We start from the raw sequence: 16,388 nt of genomic DNA, 5'->3' as shown, positions 1-16,388 counted from the left end.
TGAATAAAACTGTGCAGTTTGGAGTATGTAAGTGTTGGTTAAAGTGGAGAATTTTGATGTGGTGGAAGACAAAAAACATGACATTTAAAAAAAAAACAACCTTTAAAAATGGTTTATAATTGAAATCCACAGACACAAATTGGTAAAGTGTGATAAAAGAAATACTTTTTAGATCCATTGGTCCATTAAACTGCAAAAAGAACACTATAAAAAGCCAAAAAGCCCAAAATCTCAAAATTGACGTGCGTGAGAACAAAAGTCTCACCTTAAAGTGAACAACTCATTTTACTTTTGTTAAAGAAATAGTTACTAGCATATGAGGTTTCCCTTAGATGTTCTGAAAAATTATGCATTTCTTCATTCATTTACCTGTCGGCTTAGTCCCTTTATTAATCCGGGGTCGCCACAGCGGAATGAACTGCCAACTTATCCAGCACTTTTTTTTTTACGCAGCGGATGCCCTTCCAGCCGCAACCCATCTCTGGGAAACATACACACACTCATACACTACAGACAATTTAGCCTACCCAATTCACCTGTACCGCATGTCTTTGGACTGTGGGGGAAACCGGAGCACCAACGCGAATGCAGGGAGAACATGCAAACTTCACACAGAAACGCCAACTGAGCCGAGTTTCGAACCAGCGACCTTCTTGCTGTGAGGCGACAGCACTACCTACTGCGCCACTGCGTTGCCCTGAATAATATATATATATATATATATATATATATATATATATATATATATATATATATAAATATATATATATATATATATATATATATATATATATATATATATATATATATATATATATATATATATATATATATATATATATATATATATATATATATATATATATATAGTTCAGTTAGACCGCATGCTTTCACGGTATTCAACATAAAACACTCCATTACCGTAGGAATGATCATCTCTACAACATTATTCTCTCTTCTTATAAGCATATGTATGCCTATTGCATATCCATTATACACTGTGATATAGCCTGGCTTGTTTCAACCGAGCAGAGACAACCTCATTCAAGCGATCTCAGACCAATTGTTTTATCACAGATCAGAGCGTGATTGCAGGTTTCACATACTGTATGCCCAAACAAACCAAGCTAAGGGGGTAAACGCGCATGATTCCAAAACAAGCGTATAAGTGGAAAAAAGCATCCTTCATTCAACAATAGAGTTTAATTGAGTTGTTCTGCTTTTAGACCCAGCAAAAGAAGGAAAAGGATACGGCTGGTTGCCAGTTCCCTGCACAGATGACTATGCCAACTTCTGTGTCCACGGCCAGTGCGAATTAAATTTCGGCATCGCTACCTGCAGGTGAGCTCTGATTTGGTTGCATAGAACTGCTTATATCCTTTAAGCTGCCCATTAAAAAAATGATTGTTTCTTTGGAAAAATGAGTTTGAGATTATTTCCTGTACATCCACAGGTGTGATTCAGGTTACACAGGGACACAGTGTGACGAAATTGCAGACTTTAACATCCTATACGTGGTACCCAGCGGTCAGAAACTTCATTATGTGCTCATAGCTGCTATCATCGGAGCCGTGCAGATCGCCATTATCGTGGCAGTTGTCATGTGTATTACCAGGTGAGTGCTGGACTAGACGAACACCTGTAACATTCTGGTCAATTTTAGTAGATGAAAATCGCAATTTAGAACAAGAATCGTTTGATGGCGTAATAAATTTCTCTACATTTTTGCACAATATTGTTTTGCCAATTTATCTGTAAGACATGTTGAATAATTAAAAACATAAAATTTTGTGTCTTATATACACTACCTGATAAAAGTCTTGTCGTCTATCCAGTTGTAAGAGCAGCAAATAATAACTTGACTTCTAGTTGATCACTTGGAAAAGTGGCAGAAGGTAGATTTTTCAGAATCATCTGTTGAACTGCATCCCAATCATCACAAATACTGCAGAAGACCTACTGGAACCCACATGGAGCCAAGATTCTCACAAAAATCATTTAAGTTTGGTGAAGGAAAAGTCATGGTTTGGGGTTACATTCAGTATGGGGGCGTGTGAGAGATCTGCAGAGTAGAGGGCAACATCAACAGCCTGAGGTATCAAGACATTTGTGCTGCCCATTACATTACAAACCACAGGCAAATTCTTCAGCAGGATAGCGCTCCTTCTCATACTTCAGCCTCCTCATCAAAGCTCCTGAAAGCAAAGAAGGTCAAAGTGCTCCAGGATTGGCCAGCCCAGTCACCAGACATGAACATTATTGAGCATGTCTAGGGTAAGATGAAGGAGGATGCATTGAAGATGAACTCAAAGACTCTTGATTAACTCTGGGAGTCCTGCAGGAACGATTTCTTTGCCATTCCAGATGACTTTATTAATAAGTGATTTGAGTCATTGCAGAGATGTATGGATGCAGTCCTCCAAGCTCATGGGAGTCATACACAATATTTATTCTTTTTCCACTGCAGCATGACTTTATATTCTATACTGGACATTATTTCTGTAAGGTGACAAGACTTTTGTCTAAGCAAAGTCAGACCTTAATGTCCTAATTAAATAATGAAATATCAAGGCATGATCATATTTTATTTTGGTCAAATATGCTTAATCTCTTCATAAAAGCCACTTCTGATACCAGATGATCAACTAGAAGTTAAGTCATTATTTGATGTTTCTAAAACGTGGATAGTCGACTAGACTTTAGTCAGTAGTATATTCATATAAGTAGAGGTCAGCATAAGTATGTGGGTTTCTTTTTATGTAAATACATGTGTTGCTCTGAATGATGATAAAACTTTATTTTATACATATTTTGACCTTTTTTTCAGAAAAGCTGTTTAAATTTAGACACTTTATTTACATTCAATATGGTATCTTTGCACAGTTTAAGTCAAATATTTTAGCCCTTCTGTGATTTTTTTTCTGTGTCAGTTATTTCCCAAATGATGTTTAACAGAGCAAGAAATTTCTCACTGTATTTTCAATAAGAAATTTTTCTTCTGGAGAAAGTATTTTTTTCTTGTTTTATTTCGGCTTAAATAAAAGCAGTTTTAATAATAAAAAAAAAAACATTTTATGGTCAATATTGTTAGATTATTAGCCCTTTTAAGCTATATTTGTATTTGATTGTCTACACAACAATGACTTGCCTAGTTAACCTAGTTAATTAAATGTCACTTTAAACCAGGGGTGAGCAAACTCAGTCCTGGAGGGCCAGTGTCCTGCATAGTTTAGCTGCAAAACTAATCAAACACACCTGAACATGCTAATCAGTGTTTTCAAGATCACTCGAAATCTATAAGCAGGTGTGTGTGATTAGAGTTGGAGCTAAACTGTGTTTGCCCACCCCTGCTTTAAGCTGAATACTAGTATCTTGATAAACATCTAGTAAAATATTATTTACTGTCATCATGGCAAAGATAAGAGAAATCAGTTATTAGAAATTAGTTGGTAACACTTTACAATAAGGTTCATTAGTTAATGCCTTTACTAACATGAACTAAGCATGAACAACACTTGTACAGCATTTATTAATCATATTTTAACATTTACTAATGCATTATTAACATCCAAGTCCGTGCTTGTTAACATTAGTTAATGCACCATGAGTTAACATGAACTAACAATGAACTACTGTATTTTCATTAACTAACGTTAACTAACATGAACAAATACTGTTGTAAATATATTGTTCATTGCTTGTTCCTGTTAGTAAATGCATTAATTAACATTAACTAATGAACCTTATTGTAAAGTGTGACCAATTAGTTATTAAAACTATTATGTTTATTCTTCCTTCTGTTAAACTAAAATTGGGGAAATAAATATACAAGGGGGCTAATAATTCTGAACAGACTGAATATAAAACCACTTAAATAAAAATTTGATTTGATGTCAATATAATATAATATAATATAATATAATATAATATAATATAATATAATATAATATAATATAATATAATATAATAAAAAATATAATATAATATAATATATTCCCAGAGATGGGTTGCGGCTGAAAGGGCATCCGCTGCGTAAAAACTTGCTGGATAAGTTGGCGGTTCATTCCGCTGTGGCGACCCCGGATTAGTAAAGGGAATAAGCCGACAAGAAAATGAATAAATGAATGAATGAATTAATAATATAATATCTCTTCTTTTTTTCAGGAAATGTCCTAAGAACAATCGTAAAAGACGACAACAGCAAAACTATCCATCAAACAACTCTTCAAGGATGATGTAGTTTGTTTTTATTTTAATTTTTTGATACTTTTTGTACCGAGTGGATTACAGTTTTAATGTGCTTTTCTTTTTTTTGGTTTTGTGCTTTCTTGACTCTGGACAATACGGTTATTTCCGATTTTTAAAGTTTTATTTTTATTATTTTATTGGATGGTGCCTTATGGTTTTCTTGTTTTCAGGACATTTTAGGTACTTGATGTCAGTGGCAAACACTGTCAAATGAATGATATAAGCCAGCTCTTTTTTTATTATTATTTTTTATTTCGATTGTGGTACCAGGTTTTTTCACATATTGTTAAATGTAACTCTCGGCACACAAACTGTACCACAAAAACGGATGTCCACGATTTCCATGGAATGTGCTTCTTTATTGAAAATATTAACTCTGAACTGTCTGTTTAACTGCCCAGCCCCCACCCACCAACCCACCTTTTGATTTGAATCTTATTTCTTCAAATCAAACTTAGCTGAACACCAAATTTAATTGGATACGAACAAGTGCGCCGACGTGATGACGTTTACACTTTCTTTTGAAGGGAATTCCAGAGAATGAAATGCAACGTGTTTGACTAGCTAATCTTATCAATGTTGAAATGTTTGTAGTTTTTCTGTTCTAATGTTATCGGTGTTGTTAATGTTGAAAATGAACATTATTGACATTAATTTAATTCTATGAACTGCATATCGCATGACCTGTGAAACTGTGTCCCGTGCTGTAGGTTTAATAAAATTTAATTCTCAGTCTTACATACATTTGATGGTCGCCTGTACATGTAAACACAACATGAAGTCATTCTGGCATTGCTTGTTCTGAATAACTTTAAATACTTTCAAAATTTTACGATAAAATGATAAGCATCATGCTCTGAAAATTTAGCTTGAAGCATTTTGGCTATCTTATTATTATTTTATTTATTTATTTATTATTTTAACAAAGTATTGTTAATAGAAAAGTTTTGCCTATGCATTGTTTTGGAAAGTTCATAAATAGTGTTTATCGATATGGCTATCTTACATTTACTTTTACTTTGTAACAAAGTAGTTTCGTTTAGTTTAGTTTAGCTTAATTATTCCCCTACTTTATCCCCTTGGGGCAGTTAATTCGGAAAGGGTGGTGCTTCACATAACAAGAATGACACAACACAATAAACACCAACACTTAGCATCAAGTAAACAAAAACTGGGAAAAATAATTTTAAAAATGATAATGAAAAATTATTATATAATTTATATTTGAGCAATATCACACTCGTAGCAGTGCGATATGGCTGTATATCGCACTGCTATGAGTGTGATATTGTGTTTATACAACAGTTTGACGGTATAATTGTGTATATAAAAACAAAATCACACATGGAGAGTATCAAAAACCCTTTTGTATGTGGAACTACTTCCTTCCACATTGGATTGAAATCATAAGCTGACAGTTAAAACAGTTGAGCAAGCATCTTTTAAACTTTAGATCTGTATATGTCTGCTTTTTGCTGGTTGTATGTGGGCGGAGTAATACACAAAGGGTAAAGAGGCTTTACGGGTGCTGATATTACTGAAATATATCACAGCTATCAGCCAATCAGATTCAAGAACCAGACAGAACTGTTGTGTGTGTGTGTGTGTGTGTGTGTGTGTGTTTGTATATGTATATATATATATGTATATATATATATATGAACTGGTTCAGATGCAAAAACCTCTAAGTGAAGTCTGAAATTTCGGTCACATTTTATTTTGATGGTCCGTTTGTGGAATTTAAGTTTCATTGCATCTACATGCCATGATTAGATTATAAGTAGACTGTTAGGTTGGGGTTAAAGTTAGTGTAAATTGAAATGTCCTTGCAAAGTTTCTTCAAGTCAGTTAAATGTCTGTATCAACAGATATTAAGCAGACAGTCTACTAATACTCAAACGGACCATCAAAATAAAGTGCTTCCAGAATTTCCATTAATAATGAGCGTTATTTTCAGTCTCCTTTGTTTATGGTGAGTTATTTCACTTTGAAAACCATGAAAAGAACTTATTGTTTGCCATAAAGTAAATTTACTGAATCAATACACTGGAGCCTTTTAAAAAATGATCAATTTAAAGTTCAGACGGCATTTAGAGGTTTTTGCATCTTAACACTCCATTTATAATAAAAATATAAAAAAATGAAAGAATAAATAAATAAATAAATAGCAGGCGACACAGTGGCGCAGTAGGTAGTGCTGTCGCCTCACAGCAAGAAGGTCGCTGGTTCGAGCCTCGGCTCAGTTGGCGTTTCTGTGTGGAGTTTGCATGTTCTCCCTGCGTTCGCGTGGGTTTCTTCCGGGTGCTCTGGTTTCCCCCACAGTCCAAAGACATGCGGTACAGGTGAATTGGGTAAGCTAAATTGTCAGTAGTGTATGAGTGTGTGTGTGAGTGTGTGTGTGTGGATGTTTCCCAGAGATGGGTTGCGGCTGAAAGAGCATCCACTACGTAAAAATTTGCTGGATAAGTTGGCGGTTTATTGTAGCGACCCTGGATTAATAAATGGACTAAGCCCACAAGAAAATGAAATAAATAAATAAATAAATAAATAAATAAATAAATAAATAAATAAAATGGTTAATAAATTCATATCAGTAGAAAAGTTTTACCTATTTATTTTTTGGAAAGATTTAACAATAGTGTTGTCATCGCAATCCCCATTTTCACGAATCTAAAAAAAAAAAGTGGCAAAGCTGAAAAAAAATGTAAAATGAGTTGAAACAACACAATTCTTACATTTCTTTGGGGGGACAACCTAATTGTTTTATGTTTGATGGACTTAAATTTGTAAAAAAAAAAAAAAAACATTACATTAACTTAATAGATTTGGCTGTCTTACTTACTTTTTAGTTTATAGTAAGTAGTTTAGTTTATTAATCCCCTTGGGGCAATTCATTTAGATATGGTGGTGCTTCACATAACAAAAATGACATACTTAACTCAATAAACACCAACACTTAACATCAAGTTCACAAACAAAAACTATATACCAAAACTATATATTTATATAACATAAAATATAATAATGAATAAAATATTAAATAAATACATAAAGTACTTAAAGTGGAGAAGTTTTACTTGTGCATTCTTTGGAAAGATTCATCAATAGTGTCTTCATCCCAATCCCCATTCTCACGAATCTGAAAAAAGAAAAATAAACTGGATTATGCATGCCAGGTTAGGAGTTAGTAAGTTACTTTGTTACTTTGAAACACTACGTACCGTATATATAAATTTGCAGTCCAACGTTGTTGCTTTGGTTGCCAAGTACTTGCTAATGTCTATATAATGACCATGTAATACTGCATATTGCAGTTTTTTTTTTAACACAAATTGGCAGTTTTATAGTTAATATGGAATTATAACAGTAAAAATGTCAAAACTTGCACCTCGAAATTTTTTGGATTGTTTTTAACAATCCAAACTGCAACTGCTGTGAAAATGAATGGCCAAAAGGCATTAAAAGTTACACTTTTTAGATCACAAAAATGTCTCATTAAATGAAGAAAATGTTCACCCTAAATAATTTATTCCCCTTCATGTGATTCAAAACCTATATGACTTTCAAATTATGTCAGAAGATATTTTGAAGTATGGGCAAAAACGTGATTCAAAGTATATTTATTTGTGGTCCAGAGAAGACCGCAAGACGAGTTTATAATGACAAGACAATGATTTCTCAGTGTACTGTCTCTTTAAGACTGACATACTGCATTCTCATATACAGTAAAATGACAAACTGCAATAAAAGCAGCTATGTAAAGAAAACAATCTAGAAAGTTTGCTCACGTGATATTTAGTGTGTAAAAAAAAAAAAAAACAGCAGTGTTGAGTATCGGCTGAATGAAGAGTTCTGGAGAATTAGGTAAGCCTCGGTGAGCTATGACATGAGTGATGAGTAATTATAGACGACTCCGGGTTTAAAAATAGACTGCAGCTGGTGGCATCATTTCACAGGTTTGGACAGTCCATCTTAAGGTGGATCATCTTCCCCAGGATGCAACATGGCAGTTCAAATCATGTTTGAGTTTGAGCCTGAAGCATTGTGCGGACATTGTTGCGTGCATATTGCACCCTATTGTGGTAAAGCTGGAGTCTTTGGTATAAAATTGCACAATCAATTGACCATCATTGGTGGAACATCTTAGTATTGTTTGTGCAACACTTTTTTAATCAATTATGACAATTTAACTGCTATTTCTTTGAAGAAACAGAAAAATATAGATAGTGTGGTTAAGAACTATAGGTATTGGACCAAATTAGAAAGTCAATAGGGTATATGTGCACAGACTTTTAATTTTTAGTCAGCCGAGCCCAAACGCTTCCAGTGAACAGTGTCTTTCAAAATCACCATGTTTAAGGTCTCATTTCTTTAAAAATCAGTGATCTTCACTGCCTGATTGATATACGATATGAAATAGGTTGCATTAATTTCATTTTTTATGCCATTTCTCAATCTTAAATATTAAAATGTATTATACCCCAGTATTTGCTGCTGCTTCTGACAGCGCTTGTGTCTACATTGATCTCATTTTACGCTTAAACAATTAAATGAATGCTTAAGTCTATGTAACTGGTTGTATTTTAATTCCATTACAACATCGATGCTGTAAAAGGAACCTTATGAAATTGAAAATAACCATAAACCTTTCATCAGAAGCTTATCATTGGCTGAAAAACACTAGGTGTGCATATAGTGCATTGATCAAGATTTGAGGAACATCATATGCAGCGTTCTAATTCACATATTATCCTTCCTAAATAGTAAATAGAATTAGTATGTTCCAAATCAGTCAGTGGTGTAAAGTAACTAATTACAAATACTCAAACTACTGTAATTGAGTAGATATTCTCAGGAATTGTATCTTATTAAGTCATTTTAAAAATGTGTACTTTCACTTCTTGAGTACATTGTTAGTGCAGAATCCGGCCACACACGGTTAAAAAATGTAAACATACCACAAACATGGCGAAGGCGTACAACCAAAGGTATGTGGCAAATATTTGGTAAAGATGCTAGAATGACTGTTAATATCTATCTTTCTGGAATATATTTAATTAATATTTTCAATGTTATATTTAATCTGCAACAGGGTACGAATTATACCTTGCTGGATGGAGGGGGGGGGTACAGTAACGTCTGATTAGCTATTTCAGAGGTTACTTTAGATTCTATATTATTTTATATTACTTAATATTATTATTATATTATTTTAGAACTATAAAAACGATGTCTAATTAGACTTTACTTTTGGGCTATATCTACATACAAACATAAAACATATTTTACTTGAAAAGTGTTTTTTTAACACTTACGATGGTGTATATCAGACCGTTGAATTAGTATTTTTTTCTCACATACTCTGAATTTGTATTCACAATGGTATGAACCGCTATAGGGGTGGTAAAAGGTATATTTATATTATCTATTATTTTTATTAATAACATTATTATTTAAAATACAAATCAGAAAAAACAATGTTTTGCTTTGTTAAGAGCTGACCCCCTATGCATCTGGTTTTGACGTCTTTCAGGGGGGATCAAGAGTTAATTAGGGGGGTCAATCCCCCTCAAACCCCCCTGTAATTCGCACCCTGCTTATAAAGACATGTTTAGTCAATAACTTCTGAATGCATACTTATGCAGAGATTTCTCCGATTGAAAAACTTGCAAATAGAATAATATGCTGCTGCATCTTCAATATTGTAGGAAATTAAATATGAAAGAAATGTGAACGATGTGTCGAGATGATTGACCGGGCCCATAACTAAGCAACAAAATGGTCCATTAATAAGGAAGTAGTACATCCCAAAGCTTGCATACATTGCATACACTCTTTTTTTTTTTTAAAAAGCATACTTTCAGAATAAATTGGAACACAGCAATACTATTATTTCCTCTACTGTTGTTAATAAAATAAGCTTTTCTTCGAGGAAACAGCTCTTTGTAATAAAATAAAGTGGTTGAAGGGGGTTTCCATTATCTCAGCTGCACACGCATCTTCTAAAAATGACAGGGTGTCACCTTACTGTGGGTATTTATACACTGAATACGCAGTGAGTTGGTGTGGTGCCCTCTTCCAACCCCTCTGCCCTTATTTCCAGTCGTTCCCTCTGTGTCTGGTCTTTGAACCTTGCGTTCCCGATATACAGCAAGGGTGGAGCTTCTATATTCTCCAAAACGTCCATGAAGCTCCTGTCAGAGGGTGAGTCTGTCCTATCCGAGCATCTCCCAGGGCCCACCACGGCCCCACAATCCAACGTCCCACCCCAACACCCCTAAAGAGAAACCCACCGAAGCAGGACCTAAGGATTTTGGCAGTTCTGGTCTAGGGTCCTCATCGGTTTTCAAGGACAAGCATGGCTGATAAACTGGGACTGGCAGGTGTGGCGGACGAGCCCAGCGCCATGAACATCTTCTCTCTGCTGGAGAGGGTGTCCGGGATCATAGACAATGTTCAGGCCTGCCAGCAGCGGATGGAGGAGAGGCAGCTGGAGCTGGAGAACACCGTCAAGACCATCCAAGCAGATGTAGTCAAGCTGACGAAGGAGCACACGGCGACCAGTGGCACCGTGGAGAAACTTCTGGAGAAAACACGCAAGGTCAGCTGCCACATCAAGGACGTCCGCGTGCGGGTGGAGAAGCAGAACGTTCGAGTCAAGAAGGTGGAGGAAACCCAAGTCGAGCTGCTGAATAAGAACAAGTTCCGTGTCGTCATCTACCAGGTAAATAATGACAATCACTTCAATTTTAGTGGAATATGAGTGTTTCTGGACTTGGTTATTCTGGGTTCCAATTAAAGGTTGGATCTCTGAATGAGGCCTTAATGTGTGGTGACATTTTGGAGGCAAACAAGCTGACATAGTGAGCACAGAAGCCAAACCAAGCAGCTCTCTGCTGGTCAATACTGTAAAACAAGCTGAAAACAAGTCAGCTCTGAATATGCAACTGGATTTCCAATGGAATGACTCAATTAAACTTGGTCAAGTATTGGTAAATGTGATTGCACCTTAATTCTTTGAAACACATAACTATATACCTTTAATTACTTTTAACTTGAGCAAAATGAGTCATCAAATATAGACTCGGGACGCAAAGTTTTGCATGATCCGAGACAAATCACGATACACTAGAAGGTCACGTGGCCAGCTGCCAAAAGCAATACAGCAGGAATGTTCTGCCAGTCCCCGCTGAGAATAGAGGATTAGGTTGGCGGCCATTTTATCTGATATGTGGCAGGATGTCTGGCGTAATACGCAGATAAAGTGCGTAATGTGATCCATGAGGGAGTAAAAACGAATTAATATTCACTTTTTAGAGTTTCGAGAACGGACTATGAAGGGTTGCTGTTGTTTTAAATGAGGCTAGATGGGAGAAATGCGATTAGGATTGAGTGCAGAAAATTATGAAATCATCCAGGAATGTTGCTAAATCTGGTTATGCTGCGTCTTGATTCAATCTTTGGGTATTTTGAAGGTCCAGTGTAATTGTAAAGCAGATCAATGGACATTAAAACACCAATCAAATAAGATGTTACTTTGTTTCTCTACTTTTATAGACTGAATCTGTATAAATGCAACCATTATGAGAGAAAAAACTACATTAAAATATGTCAGCTACTGGTCTATATCATTATAGGAAAAGTGTATTTCATTTCCCATATAGGAGTGTTTTCTTTAAGGCATTGGAGCAATCAGTGTAGGCGTATTAGTGTTTTCTTTTTTTGAAACAATCACAGTTTTAATGAGTGCCCATGGGTTTGATCATCTCTTGAACCGAGCAGAACAGCTGACAGATTTGTTCAGGGTTATTCTGAGAGCTGCACTGAAGCTTCATGTCCTAATATAGTGTTATCGTGTCCGACAGAGCGATGGTTAAAAAAGCTGCAGACAGAGTCTTTAATCAGCAATCGAACAGCGGCAGTTTGTTAGCGATAGACTTGTTTTATTTATAAAAAAGTTGTTCAGAAGCGGGGACATGGAAAGAGTGGTTCAACCTTAACTGGCTTCAGTCCATGAATGCTGGTGATAGATGTAATTTGATTCACTTATTTTGCTTCATAGTGATTAAACACTGGCCTAGTATAGGTGAATGATATGGATGTGTTATGCAATGGCACACAAGTACTTCTTTATGCAAATCTTTATTAAAAAAATCTTCTAAAATAAAGCCTGTAAATCGATTAACTGAAGTTAATTGTAAGCCACTCTTCGATAACTCTTTATTTCTGCTATTTTTAAGCTCTAGGTGTGTGGGATATTGACCAAAAAAAAAAAGAAGTTGTGTTTTTGTTGGTTACTTTGGCTAGTTTAGGCCTGTCATGAATAAATAAGACACTTGGTTGAACCATTGTAATGGTTGTCTTTATTTATAGATCATTATATTTAAATTAATTCGTCAAATAATTTGTTTAAAAAGTAGTTTAAAAATACCTTCATTGGCAAAATATAAAACTGGTAAAACGGAATTTCTTGTTTGTTGCAATGTTGTGTAGAATCAATATCACATTTGTGATCATGGTTGTGTCAACATGATCTCACGGCAATTCGCAACTTTTTGATTTAGTGGCTAATTCATATGAATTCATACGATCTCATTCATACAATTTAGTACGATTTTCTAATCCACCAATGACGACTGGGTTTAGGGGCGGGGTTAGATGCCATGCCAACGTTTTAAAATCGTACATTTTTGTACGACTAAACTCATATGAATTAGCCACTAAACTGACCAAACATAAAATAGTTACATTTCTTTGTGAGATCAGGCTGGGTTGTGCGCAAACATTCAGGAACTATTTCATGTCTTATAAAATCATACAGTGATATTTATTTTATTTTCTGCTAAATGGGCGATATACCAAATAATTAAAAACAAAATATCATAGGCAACAAATATCCCACATACCAATTAATGCTTAGTTGTCTTTCTACATTTAATAAGTCGGTAAGCTTGTTCAAAAGTGTTTTAAATACTGTATTCTAACTGGACAGCCATGGTATTTAGTATGTAGTCTCTCGTAACACTTCACAAACTCATGCTCAGTAACTGCCAATAACATATATCTCAAATATCTATTGAAAAAGACATCAAAACACTTCAGTATTGATGTTTCAGAAATGTTATTGCCATTTACATCTTATTTTTTTATTTGATTAACACATTTCAGTGGACTACATTTTTCCAACATAATATTTAAGAGTGTTCATGACAGATTCCAAGTTCCAAAATGCATTCAAGTCCTTGTAGAACTTGTAACTAAAAACTTTTGTAAACCCTAATTTTTACGAAAGCATGTGACTGTTTATTTTTTATTTTTTGCTATGCTGATAACGCATGATTATATGGTTAACTTCATAGAATAAATCTAAAATTGTAATTGGTATATATTCATTAAACATACAAACATTTTACAAAATACAGATTGCAATACATTTTTCACTTGTTGAATGTAGTTGTTCAGGTTAAATTCAGGTATTTTGGGACACTTTTTGCCATTGAGAATAAATGAGAATAAAAATAGCCCAATTACTAGCTAATTTGTCTCTTTAATTAATCTAGAACAATTTAACTAAAGGTCTCAGATATACCATAGTAATTATATCCTTTTTCCACAGGGAGATAATGAGGTCCCAGCTGTGGCTGGTCCTAAAGCCTCTCCGAAGGGAGCAACGGGTGGAGACGCTGCTGCAGACCCAGATGCACCAGAGGCTCCGCTCCCTGACTCGGATGAGGAATACATGGTTGTTGAAGAAGCCGATTCATCCACTGCTGCCAAACTAAAGAAGACCGGCCTGAAGCGCATCGAAAGCCTGAAGCAGACCTTCTCACGCGAGAACATGACTAAGACCAAAGAGAACCTGGGCACCAAGGTCAACAAGCTGGGCGAGCGCATAGTAACAGCCGAACGGCGTGAGAAAATCCGCCAGTCAGGAGAACGACTGAAACAGTCTGGCGAGCGCTTCAAGGAAACCATCACAAAAACCGTACCAGCAAAGCTGAATCTGAAGAAGGAAAGGACGGTGGCTGAGGGTCAGGAGGGGGCAGAAGGGACCACAGAAGGAACAGCACCCGTCCCACCACCGAAGGGTCGTAAACCCAGTCCTGAGGTGGCCTACACAGAGCCAACGCAGAAACAAGAAGGTCCAGATGAGGGCAAGGGTGAAGAATCAGAAGTACCGATGTATGATATGAAGCAGCTTTCTTAAGCTTAAGCAGGCCGGACAGGCACATTTTGCGAAAGACTAATATACAGATATGGATTCGATTACAGAGAACTAGAAGGTGGAAAGATTGGAAAGACCAGAGATCCTGATTGGATCAGTGGATGGTTCTTGCGACAACTGAATGAACGAATTGAGGAAGTTGAATTCTACAAACAATATGTGTCTTTTGGGGGGAGGTGTGGGGGATATTTTTGTTTACATCTGTTATGTGCTATGAAGGGTGATGAATGTCAAACCACCATAATGAGATGACTAGTTTAATGATTTTTAATTTAACTTTTAGTTCGTTTTTTTGGTCACACTGACACCTATGGGTGTGGATGAAGTGTTGTATAAAATAAAGGTGTTTGGTAAGATACTTCTTTCACAGATGTGTATTATAATAGAGGTATTACTGAGATATGTTGAATAGCGTTCGGCTGGTCTTGTGATCCTTATTTTGCTGCGTTCACATCAAACCAGGATAAATCACACTATTCATACGTAAATACACGCAAGAACATTGTAAGCTTACTCGCTTCATTCGCACTTTTGGATTTGCATCATGTGCAGGGTTTCTGTCTGCCCGGTGACTCTAGCTTCGTTGCTAAATGGCTAACATGAATTTTATTGAGAGACCAGCTGTGATTATGTGCTTTAGGAAGGTTGATAAGCAGCGTCGATTCATTAGGAGCTGTGTCTGAGTCCACCAAATCCTTTCAGAGGTGCACCCAGCTCTGTGAATTTATCAACTCCTCCAGAAACTGCACCTGGATGATAGAAGCTTTCAGCTGTGTTCTGACAGAGCCAAGCCCAGTTTGATGAACTGTTGTCCGGTGTTGGTAATAGGATTTTTCCTCGGTACACCAACAACAGGAGCTACATCAAAATCACGCCCCAACAAGAGAAAATTTCTGACTGGTCAATGCAACACGAATGTCTGCTGAATTTCAGATTATCCAACGACATTGATCAACACGCGCCGCTTCATTTGCGTGAATCGCGCCGCAGGATGTCTATTCTCGTCTTTGCATGACTTAACATGTAAAACATGTAAATCTTCATCTGCATCTGGTGTGAACGCAGCACAAGAAGTCCCCCATTATGAGAGAACAATTTTCTTTTGTAAGTCACCGATGCCTTTATTCATTCTTTAGTAGTAAAATGCTTTTAAGACAAAGAGCTGAGTGAACCTATTATTTATTAGGCGTGTGCAATATTATTTAAAAGAAATTTCACCAAACAGTCAAAATGATTTACACAAATACAGATGAATTAAACAAATCAGATTTCTTTTTTTTTTTGGACTTCAGCTGACATCCAGCATGTCCAGCGATGGATGAGTTTAGAATGACATTTTTCAGTTTAGATGTTGTAGTTGATTACTTGTGCAGGCGAGTCATTTCTAACAACATTTTTCTGTGCCTTTTCTGTGATTTTCTTGTAAACTAAAAAGGATCAGCTTTCGCAGTATAACCTTGGTGATTAACCATCACTATTCAGTTGTATTATTATTTTTAAATAAACACATGAACTCAATCAGCTGGTTTCTGAAGAGTTTCTGAAGAAATAAATGCGCAATTATAGCATATCCGCTTGTTAAGTGGTGACGTGTTTGTGACGTATGTAATACTGTTTCTGGGTCCAAGACGCCATTCATTTGAGTGGAGAAATCACTCGTTTATGATCGCGTTTTATTTCTATCACACATTAAAGTTAATTTTATATAAAAGCATAGTGTACACAAAAATCTATGGGCTTGCTGCATAACAAATACCAAAAATGTAACAATTTATAAAAAAATGAATCACTTTCTGGCCCTCGGATATAAGGCATGGAAATATATACTGCGATCGTGACTTTCGAAAGCCTTAAATCGCTTTGTAAACGTTTATTATTACCATTTCATGAGTCTCCCCATTCAGTAGAATAGAGT

At 35.7% G+C, this 16,388-nt stretch overlaps 2 protein-coding genes across 2 annotated transcripts in view; both read left to right on the top strand.

Moving 5' to 3' along the window:
• Positions 1-4,988, top strand: part of tmeff1b (transmembrane protein with EGF-like and two follistatin-like domains 1b) — a 47,753-nt gene extending 42,765 nt beyond the window's left edge. The window contains 3 exon segments of the mRNA NM_001025301.1: positions 1,227-1,341; positions 1,454-1,615; positions 4,165-4,988. Coding sequence (NP_001020472.1) covers positions 1,227-1,341; positions 1,454-1,615; positions 4,165-4,240 — 353 coding nt within the window. The 3' untranslated portion in view covers positions 4,241-4,988.
• Positions 4,989-10,434: 5,446 nt separating this feature from the next.
• Positions 10,435-15,991, top strand: cavin4b (caveolae associated protein 4b). The gene is given in 2 exon segments (NM_001008579.1): positions 10,435-10,972; positions 13,865-15,991. Coding segments are annotated over 2 exon segments (957 nt in total). The 5' UTR covers positions 10,435-10,606; the 3' UTR covers positions 14,456-15,991.
• The last annotated feature ends 397 nt before the right edge of the window (positions 15,992-16,388 follow it).

The sequence above is a fragment of the Danio rerio genome, chromosome 24 (genome assembly GCF_052040795.2).
Source record: "Danio rerio strain M-AB ecotype USA chromosome 24, GRCz13ab, whole genome shotgun sequence".
NCBI classification, from domain to species: Eukaryota; Metazoa; Chordata; class Actinopteri; order Cypriniformes; family Danionidae; genus Danio; species Danio rerio.
Note: the sequence above shows the minus strand (reverse complement) of the source record. Positions and strands in the feature narration are given on the sequence as shown.